Consider the following 16,627-nt stretch of genomic DNA (forward strand, 5'->3'; position numbering starts at 1 on the left):
CAGAAACACAACAGCCAAGATGCACTGAGTGCTATCTGCCAGGTGCTACTTTAAGCTCTGTGCTTTGCATTATCTTATTTCATTCTGACCATTGCTCCGTAAGATAGGCTGTATTCTTTTCACCCTCCATCTTATTAACGACTAAATGGGTGCTGGGAGAGGTGCGGTCACTTGCCTAAGGTTACACAGCTCGTCAGTGGCTAGCAAGTGGGCTTGGAACCCAGGCAGGCTGTGCTCTTGGCTGCTGACCACCAGGCTGCCTCCTGCATGAAGAGGTAGAATGAGTGGTGCCTCCAGGGTCCTGCCCATATTGCTTCTGCTGCAGGGACCAGGATATTTATCTAGCCTGGAAGTCGGGACGGCCAGGGAATGCCTTACTCCTCGCGACAGCGCTCTTGCCCCAGGGTGGGTGTTGGGGGCACTTCATCTCCAGTAAGAATTCACACACAAGTCTCGTGGGCACGATTGTGGGTATGTGCGTGCGCACACACACAGACACTCCAGACACACGCTGGTCAATGAAGATAGGGCTGTGGACACCCTCCTTCTTACCATGCCTCCTTCCCTGCCTGTCTGCCTCCCTCCTGCACCCATTCTCTTTCCTTCTCTTCCTCTCTTTCTTTCCAGGTACCTCTCCAGGCACCTAGCGCATAGTAGGGCTCCATAAGTCTGTCAGATGAACTAAATAAACATTCCTGTAAAGGAATGGGGATAGGAAGGTACGAGCCGTGCCTACCATCCAGGGGGGGAAGAAGCAACAGCAGTGGATGCATATTTGTGCTGGGGGAGCACAGTGAGTGTGCCCGTGTGCGTGTGTGTCCACCGCTGTGGCCGGGGCTCCCTCCTCCAACCCAAAGGCCTGGCAAGTGCCGACTTCCCTTGGGCACTGACTACTTCCTGCATCCTGGTACACAAACTCAAGGGCACCCTGGGTAGGCTTCCCCTAGCTCCCCTCTCCGTTGTTCTTGCTGGTCCACAGGTCTGTTGCCCACTCTGGGCACGCTCTGCCTTTATCACACTCAGATGCCCACACATCAATGCTTAGGGCCGGCTCTTTGCTTTATAATAGTCACTGTAGGGGTTGTTTAAATAGCATCCCTCTTAGTTCATGCAGACGGTAACAGAAAAGGTAGCTTTACCCTTACCTCTTCAAGAACACAGCTACGACTAAGGGCACATCCGTTTGTAGTTCAGTGGAGTCGATTAGATGCTTGGTCACGGAGACTGGACGTGTGACGTAAACAGTCCACCCCTGAGCCGACTGGGACCCATGTTTTAGGTCCTCTAAGATTCTTTACGTTAGATATGACAGGCGTACCTTGGAGATACTGCACGTTCCTTTCCAGATCCGCAGGGCAAAGTGAATACTGCAATAAAGCAAGTCAAATGAACTTTTTGATTTCCCAGTGCCTAAAAGTTCCGCTTGGGCTATACCGTAGTCTATCAAGAGTGCAATAACGTGTCTAAAAAATGTACAGGCCTTAATTTTGAAACATTGCTAAAAATGCTAACCATCACCTGAGCTTTCAGCAAGTCGTAATCACTGATCACCATAACAAATAGAATGAAAATTTTTGAAAAATTGCAAGAGTTACTAAAACGTGGCACGAAGAGGGGCGCCTGGGTGGCGCAGTCGGTTAAGCGTCCGACTTCAGCCAGGTCACGATCTCGCGGCCCGTGAGTTCGAGCCCCGCGTCAGGCTCTGGGCTGATGGCTCAGAGCCTGGAGCCTGTTTCCGATTCTGTGTCTCCCTCTCTCTCTGCCCCTCCCCCGTTCATGCTCTGTCTCTCTCTGTCCCAAAAATAAATAAACGTTGAAAAAAAAAAAAAAATTTAAAAAAAAAAAAAAAAACGTGGCACGAAGTGAGCAAATGCTGTCAGAAAAATGGTGCCGGTAGACGTGCTTGCCACAGATCTTCAATTCATAAAACACATCTGTGACGCACCGTAAAAGGAGGTAGGCAGGTCAAGTTTAGGTAACCTGCCGTCACTACAGTCTTGAGAAGGTGTCACTCGGACTCTGGAGACAGACCTGTGTTTGCGTCTGGAATGCGCCGTGTGACTCAGCGGCATGGCCTGAGCGGGGAAAAGAGAGGTTTACATGGTGTGTTTTTAACACAGGGACCTGACGTGTTAAGTTAGTCTTATGACTTAATTTGAATAAGTAGCTAGCTTGCTCTCTACCTACCTACCTACCCACCCATGTATTTATCTACCTGCCTATCCGCACACTGGTGGGGTAGGTGCAATGTAGCCCCCAGGATCTCAGGAGCTTGGGGTGACAGGGTGGAAAACGCAGGCGGGGTGTGGTGTGGGTTGAAAGTCCACTGAGAACCTGGCATGTGGAAGGAAGGTTATTCCTGGGTCCTCAAAAACAGGCCTGAGGTCCCTCTTCCCTTCATGCATTGAATAGAAACGACACTGAGGCAAGAGACAGGGAGCCCCAACTCCTGACGGGAAGGGCAGTGGCTCCCTTCAGAAGCTCAGGTGAGGTTCCCCAGGTCCCTCATGGCTTAAATGGTCAGGCTGGGGATGGAGCCCCTCCCTGCCAAGAAGCACGTCCCACAGGGCCTGGGTGGGAACAGCCGAGCTCGGCTTTGCAGAGAAGGGCAGACTGGAGGGGGTATTCCAGGACGTTCGGGAAATGGGGACGATGCCCTTCCTTTCTGGCACCTGGGCCTGGTCGTGCCCTGCAGACAGCTGCGGGGCAATGAGGGATATTGCTTGTGATCATCCCACTTAATGTCTGCACGCTGTGGTAGGGCATGTAAAGGAGCTTCCTTGGCTTGGCAATTAACTCACTCAATCCCACAACAACCCAGGGGGCATCTCCTCTCGTCACCCCCGTTTTAGAGAGAAGGAATGGAGGCATAGGGAGGCTAAGAAACTTGGCAAAGGGTCACACGGCTATGAAGTAGTTTTAGCCGGATTCTCTCCCTCTATAAATCGAGAAAAATCATGCCCCACGTAGCGTTCTAATGCCTCCGGAAAGGGGGTGCCTGGTGGGGTGGGGATGAGATGGAGAGCTATGTAGAGCTTGGGTGGGCTTGGGGTCCACGGAAGGGACACTGTACTGAGGTGCTTTTTTATTTATGTGTTGTCTCTCTCTCTAAACCGAGTGCTCTATTTGCTTATCTTTGTATCCAGCACACAATAGGTGCCGGATAAATATTTTTTGAGCACGCCCATTAGCCTGGCCTCGCGTTGGCCTTGAGGCCACGGAGGTTAACCTGCTGGGCTGCAGTGTGTTGGGTATGCTTAGTGGAGTCTCCATTCCAGAAGGCAGTGAGGCCCCATCATGGCACACAGCTTGTCGGGGAGGGCTGCACCCTGGCAGGAGGGCCTGGGAAACCCCAGGCACCACCATTTTGAACCATTTGGGGTTTCCAAATGGCGTTTATGGGGCACTGGAGCTGTGGGAACCCCTCGGGGGCATGGCCTTTTGGGAGGGATGGGGCCTTCCTCAGTATGTATAATATGAAGCAGACCGAGGGGGCAGTGAATACTTGTTGAATACTGATGAATAATTGGAACAGAGGACTCATAGTTTGGGAGATGACTGAGATCATTAAAAGCAAGGGACTTTGGGGGGTATGTGCAACCATTCCTGGTGCCACTGCGTGGCCACTCACGCTGCAGCCTCGTCCTCCGCACGCGTCCTCCGGCAGCGTGCCTTGCCACCCACCTGTCTGTGGGCCCAGCCTGGGCGTGTGGCACCCGTGAGCACATGTGCGCAGTGTGGTGTGCAGGGTCCTGTGGCTGTCACTCTGCAGAGCTGGGACTCGGGCCGCCCAGAACGGGGCTGGGCCTGGCGGAGAGGCCAATCGGTTCCATTGAATTCCACGATCACAGACGGCCCCTGGAGGCCAGCCGGCCAGCTGGCCAAGGCTGTACGTGCCTCTTGTCCCAAAGGGTCTGGGCAAGTGGCTGGCTAGATCTGTCAAGTTCATCCCCTCAACTCAAACACCAACTTGAGACATCTGCTCAACGGATGCTGGGTCGGTAGCATCCTCTGTATGCTCTGGAGGGAGCACGTACATCTTGCCGGCGGTCTCTGGGTGGGACGTAGATCTCTTTAGGGGAGGGGTCCTGTGTCTAGGCGTGAGCCTCCTGAGACAGCTGTGTGGATACGCGCATGTGAATGCCGGGGTGTGCCTTTACCTTGGATCGCCCGCACGCTCACGGTTTCCCTGTGACGCACACGGTGACACACATCAGCAGCACGTGGCGTCATAGGGTGTAATGGCACGTGGCAGTGGAAAAACCCATGAGCTGGGCGTCGAAAGATTGAAATTTTGGTTCTAAAGACCTTTTCTCCTGGCTCCCTGATCTCTGTAAGTTAGATAACCTCTCTGAGCTTCAGATTTCCCGCCTGTGTAATGGAAAAAAAAATAATAATAATAATGATAATAATGCCAGCTCTGCTTTCTGTAAAGCAGAAGAATAAAATGAAATAATGTATGTGAAAATGCTCCGTTAATTACCACCTACTGTACGACTGCAAGAGATTATTATCGTCATAGCCCAGCTCATCAGAATGAGAAGTTGTATGTGGCTTAAAATAATCCATCCAGTGAGCTGGGTTAAAATCTAGGTCAAATCATAGCCTCAGAAGTTTAGAAAGGCTGATGGTAACTACCTAACCTAACAGGCCACCAAATGTGAAGGTGCTTTGAGAGCTGTAAAGAGTTACATAAATGTAAAGTGACATGACTCTGTGTAAGCCTAGAAAGTACACGTTAGTCATCCTGTTTCCTGATTTGAAATCATAAAGCTCAGGGCAGCACCGGAGCCTCATGCACAGTTATCTTCACGTAACTGTAGGTTTGTAGATTTGCATGTGTGCCTCTCTCGGTGTGTATGGAGTCACCTACTGAGAGTACCTACTATGTGACAGTCACTCATCAAGTGCTTTTGAGTGCCTGCCTCATGCTAGGCGCATCGGTCTAGGCTTTGGGGATGCCAAGGTGGATAAGACATAATCCCTTCCCCCAAGGCCCTCACAGCCCACCCAGGACAATTGCTGGCCATTGCAGTGCTGGGTATTTGGTGCTATGGGGAGAAAGGACCTATGGACTCCGTCAGAGGAAGGGACCAAGAGGAAGGAAATCCAGGAAATTAGGTTGGAAAAGTAAGGATTTGCTGGTCAACCTGAGGGGGAGGTAGTCAGGGCAGAAGGAATGGCCTATGCCACGGCGCTGGGGAAGGAAGCAGCCCACTTTTGCAGCTGGTGCAGTCTGTTTACGGTGAGTGGGAGGAAGGTGGTGGGGAGGGGAGACCAAGGCGGCTGGCCAGATCCTGGGGGACTTCCTTCACACGGGCTAAGGAGCTTGGTTGGATCCTGCAGGCCCCTGGGAGCCCCCTCGGCAAGGGCTTAGGCTCTGCAGAGTGACATAATCAGCTTTGCATTTTGGAAAGATCAGAGAGCCGGTGTTCCTGAGTATCCCACTGCAGTGGTACCAGCCAGATGCGGGGCTTGGTCTGTAGCAGTGAGTGATGGCTGCACATGCAGGGCACTGGGTTCTGCCTGGGGGTGGGGAGGGAGGGGGGAAGGGGAAGAGGGAGGGATGCACTTTTGTGAATAGTTCTGGTCAGGACGTGTAGAGCGGGAGTTAGTAGTTCTTCAGTGACTCTCATGTGTCAGCTCTTGATAGATTACCTCATTCAATTGTCACAGCATCGCTGTAAGGTAGATATTATCAGCCTCGTTTCATAGGTGAGCAAAGAGAGACTCAGGTTAGATGGCTTGAAGTTACTAGTGACTCAAGAGCAGGACGGAAAGGCCAGCTCATCCCTGCCCTCTCCAAATCCCACCCAACTAGAATTTCTGTCCCCTTCCTGCCAACCCCCACTGTAGGGATTGACTAATTCAGTCCCCTTAGTCGAGTTGACAGATGAGGAAACCAACCTGGGCTCATGTCTGTTCCTGCTAAATTTGTTACTGTTTTCCAGCTGCTCCAAGTCACTGGGGATCAGATTCTTCCCTTTCAGAGTATTAGTGATGCTGCCTAATCAGGGCTGCTTACAGATTTGATAAGCATATTTTACATTCCTTTGCTCAACCCATCAGCAAAGATATTGAATGAAGCCAGCTCCGTGACAGATGCGAGAATGGACCTCTTGATACGCCTCCTTGAGGGGCACAGCCCTGAGCCATCTGTTCTCCTTCTCTGTGTGTCATCCCCCTGACTGTGTGTGTGGACTCAGGCAGGTCCCAAGCCGGAGGCCTTACCGCCCTTCTCCTTGCCCTGTGACATCACTACGTCACGGAAGAATGATGTGTTGGCCCCAAATAACATGCTTTGTACAAAGCCGTACTTAAGGGTCTGATGGAAAGGGCATGGGCCAGTTGTTACGCGGACCTGAGTTCGAGTCCTGACCCGGGCTCTTGGGGAGATTGGGTTTCTTCATACACAAGCCAGGGGTGAGGCCTGAATGCCGGACCGAGCGTATCGCACTTTGCCCTGCACCTGGGCCAACGTACGGGCTCAGCATGTGGCAGCCTGCCCCGGTGATGTCCACACTCTCAACATGTCAGGACCTGGTCAGGTGGCATGGCATTCAGGCATCCCACCCCTTCCTCCGGGGGTGTATTGCACTGAGCTGAATTCAATGGGGGGAAGATACGTGGAACATCTCCTATGCGTCAGGCATAGCCAGTGTCACTAAGGGGCCAACTTACAGCAGTCTTCGGGTGGCACAGCAGTTGCCTCTCAGGGGCCCCTGAAGGCTTCTGCACGGGCTGCACCAGCCTCACGGGTCCTGAAATGTCAAGTGTCATTGTTTTTAGGTCATCGCAGTGTGGTGATTGTGGTTCCTTAGTGCCGTTCAGGGGCTCTGAATGACTTTCACTTCTCAGGTTAGTTCAGAGTAAAAGTTAGAAAACCAGATGAATCCCTCTGTAAGAAATGCAGTTTGTTAAAGAAATCATTGGTAGCCCAGAATTTCTGGGCGGTAGGAGTCTTTCCAGACCCCGTGGCCACCCAGCCTGACCCTGATCCACATCGGTGCCTCGTTCTTGCCTGTTGCCTTGTGCATTCCAGTCCCATGGGCCTGGCCGTGAGGAGTGGTCAGAGGCTTGGCTAGGTCTGGCCCAGTGCTTTCCAGGCAAATGCAGGGGCTGAGTAGGCCTCCTGCTGCCAGGGATTATGTAAGCCCCTCCTGTGGGGGGCATGCGGAACACTCACTAAGCGCCGGGCCTGTTCTAGGCTCTGGGAACTCAGCAGTGGACAAAACAGACAAGGGGACAAAACATTGGTTCGGTCCTCTGAAAAACTTGAGAAGCAGGCAGGATGGACACCTTCAGATTCCCCTTTTACGGATGAGCAAAGTGAGGCTCAGAGAAGATGGTACTATAGCTAATGGATACGCCGGGCTCAGCCCCACTTTGGTTTGTTCTAAGTCCTGCGCCTTTGCATGACTTCACGTTGGCTGTGTTTTGTAAACGCCGGGTTACCTGGTCAGAATGATTAAGATGTTGCCCGGTTAGCAGCGGTGGAGTCAGAACAAAAGCACTGCCTCCGCCTGAAATTCACTGCCATTCTGTAGATTCGACTGAAACCTTCACACATTGGTAATATTTCCTCTGGGATCCAAGTGATCATTTCTTATACGGGGTATCTGCGAGGTCTCACCAAGGACAGCTCAGAGCCGGAGGGCTGGCCTCCCATGGGGCACGTGCCCCAGCCCCTGCACTCAGGCCTCCCAGAGCCCTCGTGGAACCCTCCCCACCATCTGGCGGGCCACCTCTGTGGCCTTTCTGCTCTCACAGCTTCTCTGCCGTGTCTTCCTAAAAAGAGCCTGTCAAGGGTCTCTGGTCCTGGTGCAAACTCTCTCTTTCCACCCTGGACCCTCCCCTCCCGCCCACAGACAGGCAAACCACAAGCTATTTTGAAATCACAGAAAATGAAAGTTGAGTGGGATGTTGAGGGACATCTTGATTAAATCCACAGGGAACCTGTGCACCTTCCCTTTCTCTTCTGTGGCACCAGCGCGGCTCTGGGTTGGCACCCTCCCCAGGGTGGACTGGGAAGCCATCTTTGGCTCCTGACATCATGGAAGGTTTGAAGAGCTGCCTGAGATCCCTCTGCGGGGTCAGGGTCCCTTTCTCCTTCCCCATCATTGTTTCTGTTTGTGATTAGTCATGCTGGAGCCGGCTGAGTCAGAAGAAACCCGTGGGTGGTTTGTGGCCAGGCTGGAGCAGTGAGGCAGGAGGACTTTCTAGGTTTGTGTCTCTGTGCTCCATGAGACGACAGTGCAGGGCCCGGCTCTGTCAGGTGCTGGGGGACGTGGCTCACAAGACCAAGCTTCTGGTCCAGAGCTCCATGAACGCAGGGCATCGAGATGAACCAAGACGGTGTCCCTGAGATGCTCCTGTGGGGTGACAGTCATGCATGGCAAATGCTTCAGGGCAGATACATCACAGTGACTGTCAAAGTCCTCCATTGTTTGCCACAGTCCCCATGCCAAGGGCTGCCACAGAGGTGGTGCCCGCCAAATTTACTATTTCGTGTCATGTGATTTTATGCTTTACAGGACAGGTGATTCATGAAATACATAGCTAATTTAACTTTTGTACTTGTGTAAGGTTGGTTTCATATAAATAAATTCCTATCCAGAAATACACTTTTTGTCAGAGCATGTGCTGTGACCCTGTGCTTGAGAAAAACGTGACCACCAGGAAGGAGAGCGGCACAGCGCTTGGGGCAACAGCGTCTGCCCTCAAGTCTTCCCCAAGGTTTTGCTTAAACGGGACTCTGAGGGGCAGCTTGAGCTTTGCCAGGCAAGAAATGGATGAAGATCATCCCCACGGGGGAGGAACAGCCTGGCACGACCCCGGGAATGTGGCTGTCACGGGTGTGGGTGGGACAGGGGAGGAGGCCTCTTGGATCCAGCCCTGGCTTCACAGGCTGTGTCTGTACCCGCAGGAGGGAGAGGAGCCGGAGGAGGCTCGTGGCAAGGAGGAGCGGCAGGAGCCCAGCACAACCGCACGGAAGGTGGGGCGGCCTGGGCGGAAGCGCAAGCACCCCCTGGTGAGTGTCATGGCATCCCCTCCCCCCCAGCGCGCGCACACACGCACGCGCACGCACGCACTAAACAGCAGTGACGTGTGTCCTGCGGGGACCAGGGGGCGTTAAGACTCGGCAATGCGGTGCACCCCTGCGGGTGCAGAGCTCACTGACATTCCCTGTCCTTTGAACCCTACCGCCACCCTCACGCTTTCCTGTTTTCTACACTGAACTGGAAACCCCTAGAGACCAGAGGATTTGCGTTGCGAGTCGTGGCAGAGCTGGGACTTTTCTGGAAGGGCAGTGGCAGTAAGGGAGCCTGAAAGGTTCCCCAGGCCAGGCCTGTGGCTTTGACAGCAGGACTTGCTGTTCCCTGGCCAGCCTGCACAGGCCCCTCCCTCCCCATCCACCCCCCACCCTGGGCTTCAGCCCCACCTGAGGACCCGGAGGAAGGGAACCCAGGTCTGGACGTCTGATCCAAGTGAGTAGGAGAGCTGCAGGCTGATGGGTCCCTTCAGAAGAAATAAGTAGAGGGGCTCCTGGGTGGCTCAGTTGGTTAAGTGTCCGACTTCGGCTCAGGTCATGATCTCGCGGTTTGTGGGTTCGAGCCCTGCATCGGGCTCTGTGCTGACAGCTCAGAGCCTGGAGCCTGTTTCAGATTCTGTGTCTCCCTCTCTCTCTGCCCCTCCCCTGCTCATGCTGTCTCTCTCTGTCTCTCAAAAATAAAATAAACATTAAAAAAAAAAAAAAAAAAAAAGGAAGAAGGAGAACCTGACGCTGTTTAAGTGTGGGCTACAGGGCCAGTCCCAAGCCCAGGCTTCTGGGGGCCATAACCTCTGAGTCTAGGGAGAGTCTTGGGGTTGCCCAGGATGAAGAATGCTCCAGAGGGCATGCCCGGGGGGCTCTAAGAGCTGGCCTGCCTATGCCTTAGACTCAGAGGCAGAGCAATAATTATTTGCCAGCACTGAAGACAGCTGGTTCCTTTCTTTCAGTTCCTTCCAGCTGAGAATGGGAGAGTCAGAGCAAGTAGGCAAGGGAGGGCTGGGAGCTCAGATTTGTAACTCAGCCCATCAAGGAAATGTTCTCAGCAGGGCAGGGTTTTCTCCCTTGGGGGAGAGAGTCGGGGTGAATGGTGGCCGTGGTGAAAAGGACAGCAGAGGGAGGGAGGCCTGCACCAGGGGGAGGGGAGGGGAGGTTCTTAGAGCCAGGAGGTTTGGGCACCTGTGGGTACCAAAGCGCACACTGCCAATTCTGTTTGGAGATTGGGGGGGGGGGCAGAAGTTAAGTCGTTTAATTGGTAAGTAATTTTAAGTATTTTAATATTAAAGCAAACATGGATATTTTATGGCCTGTGATGAAAAATTCACATGAAGTTGAAAGATAAAACAGGGGACTTCAAAGGAATTTCCAGCTTGCAGCAGACTCCAGGCTGTACTCCCAGATTCCCAGGGTGCCCCTCCACTCTCCTTCCCCATGGGCATCTGGGAGAAGGTGGAGGGCCCCAGTGCAGGCTGGAGGGAGGGGGCGGGGAGCCAGGCTGAGTCAGAGCCCACCAGTTATTCCTCACCTGCACATGTGGCCATGATCTGTGGCCGAGAACTCGGCCCCCCCCCCCCCATTCAGGCACACCTGGGACAAGAATTACCACCTATAGCAAATAAAGACCTGGCAGCCCTTTGCTCATCCTTGTGAGTCCCCGGGACCAGAGGGAGGGCATATCACTGAGAGGGGAGGTGAGGCCCCGGGAGAGAAAGTGCAAGGCAGTCAGGGGCAGGTTTGTGGAAATGTGTCCAGAGGTGGACGAATGCGAGGGAGGAGGGGCAGGGCCAAGTGGGTGAAGGGTCAGTGGGTCATATGCCCTCCCCACCCCTGCCTGGAACAGGGGCCAGTGTGGAAGGAAAGGCACTGTCTTTAGACTATAACAGACCCGGGTTTAAATCCTGGCTCCACCACTGACCACCCGTGTGACCTTGAAGAAGTCACCGCCTGAACCTCGGCTTCCCCCTTGGAAAAATAGAGATAAGGATGCACTCCTCCTAGATGCCTGTGGGAGTTAAATTCGTACAAGCACTGGAGAGCCAGGGCTTAGCAAAGGTCAGTCTTCCCTTGCCCGGCCAAACCTTTCCTCTTTAGGAGGCTACAGCAACCTCAGTTTGATAGAAGAAACAGATTTACTGCTTACCAGCTGTGTGACCTTGAGCAAGTTACTGAACTTCTCTGAACTTCTGCTGCTCCATCGGGAAAACTTAACCGCCAGGAACACTTGTCCTGTCCACCTCCAGGGATGCTTTGCAAACAGCCAAGTGGATCCAAAAGAGCAGGGCAGGCAGTGTAATAAACCTGCTCCTGTGCGGGGGTCCGTGGGGCCGGGGTCTACCAGATTTTTCGGGTGGGAGCCAAGCGTTGGCCTCTCGGCAGCCCTGGTGAGAGGCGGTGCAATATTGTGCAGGTCACAGTCTGCATGTGGCCCAGCCCATGCCCTAGTGGACATCTGCAGCCCCCGGACTCTCAAGAGAGGCCCCAGGATGGGAGAGAGACCATGGGGACGGCAATGCTGACAGGGGGACAGAGGGCTGAGGCAGCTGTTGTGAAAGGGACCCCTTGTACTCTGGGGCAACAGAGAAGAACTGACCCCAGAATAAGAGCTCACAGGCCTTCCCAGGCAGCAGGCCCCTGGCCCCCGGAGGGAGCCTGTGGGGGGGAAATAGGGGAAGTTTGTGCTACCACTAGAGGTCGGCTCCCAGGACGGAGCAGGTGCTTGCCCTCCTCGCCTCCCAGCAGAGGAGCAGAGCCGGAGGGCTTCGTGGGGACCCGGTACAGCGGCAGCCCCGGGGACAGACTGACCAGGGAGCTTTGAAGCAGCCGAGCCTGTGTCATCCAGCTAAGCCTGGAAACAGGAGGGAGCCTGGCTCAGATCCCGACAGGTGGCACGGAGGGGGAAGTGCGGGGAAGCTGAGCGTGAGAGCCAGCTGCGGCCGGGGTCTTAATTTGTGCATGTCCCGTGCTGAACAGGGAGGGGTGAGGTACGGCCACTACTGTCCCCGCTCTCGCCTGGCCCCAAGGCTAAGAAATCATTGTCTGCCTTCCCGTGTTGTCCACAAGGCCTGGATCTCTTCCACTCATTCCTGCTCTGGCATCAGCCTCCTGACTGCACCCTCACCCAGACCAGACCCCAGCTGCCCCCAGTATACTTTGTAACCCCTCAGTGACAGATGCTTTACACCCACTGAGCACCTACCAGGGTGAGGAGGCCACACTGATAAAGAAGACATACCTTTCAAGCTAGTGTGTTAGAGAGAGGGGGCCCCGTGCAGTTACACTAAATACTGTCCACGGTACTTTTGTGTTCAAGAATCTTCATTTCTTATAGGACAAGGTCTGGAATGCTCCATCTGGCCCCTCTCCTGAACCTGCTCTCGTGCTCAGCGTCCACTGCTTTTGTCATAGAAACCCTGTCTCCCAGCTGCTCCCTGAGCACACCGGCCACATTTCTCTCACTACCTTGGGGGCTTGGTCCACAGCCTTCCCTTCTCTCTCCCGGCCCCACCGTCATAGCCCATCAAAGCCTGTCCTGCAAGGGAAGCCCGCTTCAGCCATCATGACCCTCTCTTCTGAGCTGTTTGTAAAATTAATCCCAACGAACACAAAGGAATAAAAGACAAGATATTAAGCCCACTGGGGCGCCTGGGTGGTTCAGCTGGTTAAGCATCCGACTTCGGCTCAGGTTATGATCTCATGGTTGGAAATTTTGAGCCCCACATTGGGCTCTGTGCTGTCAGTGCAGAGCCTGTTTCCAATCTTCTGTCCCCCCACCCCTGTCCCTCCCCTGCTCTCTCTCTCCCTCTCAAAAAAAAAAAAAAAAAAACCATTTTAAAAAATATTAAAAAAGAGGCGCCTGGGTGGCTTAGTCGGTTAAGCGTCTGACTTTGGCTCAGGTCACGATCTCGCAGTCCGTGGGTTTGAGCCCCGCGTCGGGCTCTGTGCTGACTGCTCAGAGCCTGGAGCCTGTTTCAGATTCTGTGTCTCCCTCTCTCTCTGACCCTCCCCCGTTCATGCTCTGTCTCTCTCTGTCTCAAAAATAAATAAACGTTAAAAAAAAAGATATTAAAAAAAAAAGATAATAAGCCCACTGATCATGTGCTTGGATGGCACTGGTCTTCAAACTATTACCCGTCTTTAGGGAACTTGAGAGTAAGTATTTTGAATTTTTGCCGATTCGATACTGTCACCACAGCCACACGCATGAGTTTGTATTTTACAAAGGTATTATTTCTTGCTGGATTGGGAACTGAGAAAACAAAACCAAAAACCTGGCCTTGCCACCCCGCGTAGTTGGAAGAGCACACGGGGAGAGCTCGCGCCTTCCACTAGACTTAACGTTGACTGCCACCCCACATCGCACTGAGCTGAGCCACACTGCACTGTCTACCCACCTCACTGAGGACACAGATCAGGAGCAAAGACGTAGTTAGGGTCGTGTAGCACTTTATTGCCTACAAGGAAAGGCCTTGTGCAAGGGTGACTTACTTACCTGTGTGAGATAGGTGGGGCCTCTGTCATTACGATGCCCACATTCAGATGAGGAGACTGAGGTTCAGAGAGGATGTTTGGGACTTGGGCTCCACACCTCCCGCCCACAGCACTCAATCCTCCTTACCACGCCAGCCACGTGCTCTGGAAGCCTGGGTGTTTCCAAAGCCGCCTGAAGTTAAAATGTGAATGCAGGGCTGTTTGAAAGAAGTGGAGACCTGGTCTAAAAAGCATACAGAGAAATGCAAGTCAGATATAATAGGAGGAGGGCGACCAACCCAAGTACCAGGGAGCCTGGGGGTAAATGGGCAAGGCTGCAGCGGCCTTCAGAGCGAGAGGGGGGCCCATGAAAACCGGGCAGCGGGGCTGGTCTGCAGCGCTGGCCTCAGAGCCAGGATGCTTGAGCCGAGCAGGCAACAGGAAACAGGAAGCCCGTGCGGGGCTGGGCGTGGCTTAGGAAGGGAGCTGGCACCTGGGCTCAGGGCCTGCGGGCTGGCCGGTGCCCGTGATGGGGAGGAGGGAGAGCAGTGTGCAGGGCTGATTTCTGCTGGCCGGAGAGTGTGAGCCTGTGCGTGGGTGCGAGCCTCAGGGTGGGAGGAAGAGGCATCTTCCTGTTCACCAACTCCTGAGGACATAACAAGTGGAGGTGTCTGAAGCCGGGTCCTGCCCGGTCACAAGCCCCAGCAGCCCTGCAGGCACCTTTGTCGTTCATGCTGGTTACAACTGGGGGACTAGGAGGGACAGTTTCTGCCCTTGCCCACCAGACCCCGGGGAGTGACCAGCCCTTTAGGGCTCCATACCTTGTGTACTAGCTATATGTATTTATTCATTGAAGATTTATACTCACCGACTTCCTCCAGGGTTATTTTTTGCTCAGTGGGAGCATTCTGAGGTCACCTCTTGCTAAGAATAACCCAGAAAGGGAGGGGGAGGGGGAGGAGGAGGGGGTTGGGAGCAGGGGCCCAGCTCAGCCAGGCCAGCCCAAAGCCAACATTACTCACTCCACGTTGGAGGCTGAGCCTCTGACACAACGCCCAAATGAGTTCAAGAGGGCAAAGCTTCCCCTCTTCGCAGCAGAAGACTTGGGGTATAAACTGGGAAGTTAGGGAGCCATTTCACTGCAGCTCAAGACAGCTGGGGACAGTTTAACTCAGCTGTTGGGCGTTTGCAGTATTGGCTTATTTTCCAACCTAATACGAACTTTTGATTCGTCTCCAAGTTCAGACAGAGCTCAAATCCCCTCTTTGTGTCCAGGTCAGAATGGTTCCTTCACCGATCTTTGGAACCTTGATTCAGTGACTTGGTGCCCCCTGGGTTTTATGCACAAAACTTCCAGAGAGTATCTCCCAGTCCTGGCTCCCACCCCCTCGGAGGGCTTCGCTGCCTGTGAGGGTGCCTCGATGCAGTGCTAGCACCCGTCTGTCCGTGGTTTTCGAAGTGTGGGGAGAACAGTTCTGTCGCTCATCTTAGGAGGTTAGAGACCTCTCGTAACTATGCCCTGCAGATTCATCTGCCCATTCCTGCACCTGATGGGTCAAAGCGGCACTTGCCAGTGGCATCCAGGACCGAGAGCCTGGCTGGTAGTCTGGTCTTCAAGTGCCAAAGACATGCTGGGGGGGGGAGGGGAAGGGGCTGGACTTGGGCCTGGGAAGGGAGGTAATGTTTAGAAGTCCAGGGAAAAGTGGGAGACTTTCCTACCTAGGACCTTCCTGAACAAAGGTGTGGAGGGAGGAAGGCGCACTGAAGGAGGCACTGAGAGCTGACTGGTGTGGCTGAGTGGCTGAGGGTTTCATTTATGAACACATTAGATAGCGGTTGGAGAGGTAGTTGGCAGGCGGCCCGAGGGGTTTACACTTTATCCTCTCAAAAGTGTGTTTATCTAGGAGATTTTTGAGGGGGTGGGGGGGCGTGAAGCAATGGGGGTCATGTTTTGGGCAGCCGGCTCTGGCATCCATGAGCATGGGGGGGTTGAGCACGAGAGACTGCAGGGAGATAGGAGGGTGAGGTGGGGCGGTGCCAGAAAACACCCCCAGAGCCTGCCAGGGGAGGCAGCGTGGGACAGAATTGGAGGGGCCCACACTGCTGACCGCTGCGGACCGGGGAGAAGGAGGGGAGAGAGGAGATGCTGCAGGCCCCATGGATGGCATCAGTGTTGTTGTCAGAGATGGAGACGTCTGGAAGAGAGCAGATTTGGCAGGGGCCCTCGCAGAGTCACTCTAGATAGCTGGTCTCAGCGAGCATCTGAGTGAAATCCCAGAATCTCTGTTTTGTTTTTCCAAAATTCCCTGTTTCTTTTCATCCCGCCTTGGTCCCTTCCCCAGAGTCACACATTCCAGGGCCACCTCCAGAGAAAGCCCTGCTTCCCTCCAGGGGTGGCCTCCAGGGGGCTTCCTAGGACCCCGTGGGCCTCTCTGGAACCCGCCCTGCACCTGCACCACTCCTGTGCTCCTGTGGGTGCTCGCCAGCACATGCACCCGGACAGAGTTGTTGACGCTGGTTTTCTTTCATCATCATCACCTAGAGAATTGTGTGCGTTTTGGTCCCGCCACCTCGAGGAAGATATAACCGAACTGGAAAAGTTCCAGAGCAGGGCGGCTAGCTTGATCAAGGGGAAGGCAGGGCTGCCAAGTGAGGACAGACGAGACTGTGGCTCCCCAGTCCGGAGAGACAAAGGCTAGAGGGGATGCGATTGAAGTTGTGAAATCATGTTGAGGGGTGGGGCGGGGGGGGGGTTGTGGTGCACCCCAGTGGGGCGGGGGGGGGGGAGGTACCCCTTTGAAACTTTAGAAAGGTACAGGAAGCACAGAGAAAGAAAGCCCCATTTTCCATGGTGGATTTCCTTCTTACCAAACCCCAGGCCTGGATGGTAGGGGTTGAAAATAGAAATAACTTCAGAAGAGATTTACCTAAATATGTGGATCTTCTATACCTGGTGGCTTTTTAACGGGAGCCTCCAGCTCATCCTGAAATCCTTTGAGGTTGACTTCAAAGAGCACAGCCAGGCCCTCTTCCAGGTGGACAGGTGTCCCTGCTGGAGGCAGAACCCCGAGTGGCTTGGCCACCACCAGGCGTGTTCGCTCTTGCACGCAC

General features: G+C 54.0%; 1 protein-coding gene across 3 annotated transcripts in view; it reads left to right on the forward strand.

Annotated features, from left to right (window-relative positions):
• Nucleotides 1-16,627, forward strand: part of DNMT3A (DNA methyltransferase 3 alpha) — a 106,198-nt gene that overhangs the window by 31,130 nt on the left and 58,441 nt on the right. For all 3 annotated transcript variants that reach the window (XM_043604385.1, XM_043604384.1, XM_043604386.1), the window contains exon 3: nucleotides 8,927-9,031. In XM_043604385.1, the coding sequence (XP_043460320.1) occupies nucleotides 8,927-9,031 (105 nt within the window). The remainder of the gene's footprint in view (nucleotides 1-8,926; nucleotides 9,032-16,627) is intronic.

The sequence above is a fragment of the Prionailurus bengalensis genome, chromosome A3 (assembly GCF_016509475.1).
Source record: "Prionailurus bengalensis isolate Pbe53 chromosome A3, Fcat_Pben_1.1_paternal_pri, whole genome shotgun sequence".
Classification (NCBI taxonomy): Eukaryota; Metazoa; Chordata; class Mammalia; order Carnivora; family Felidae; genus Prionailurus; species Prionailurus bengalensis.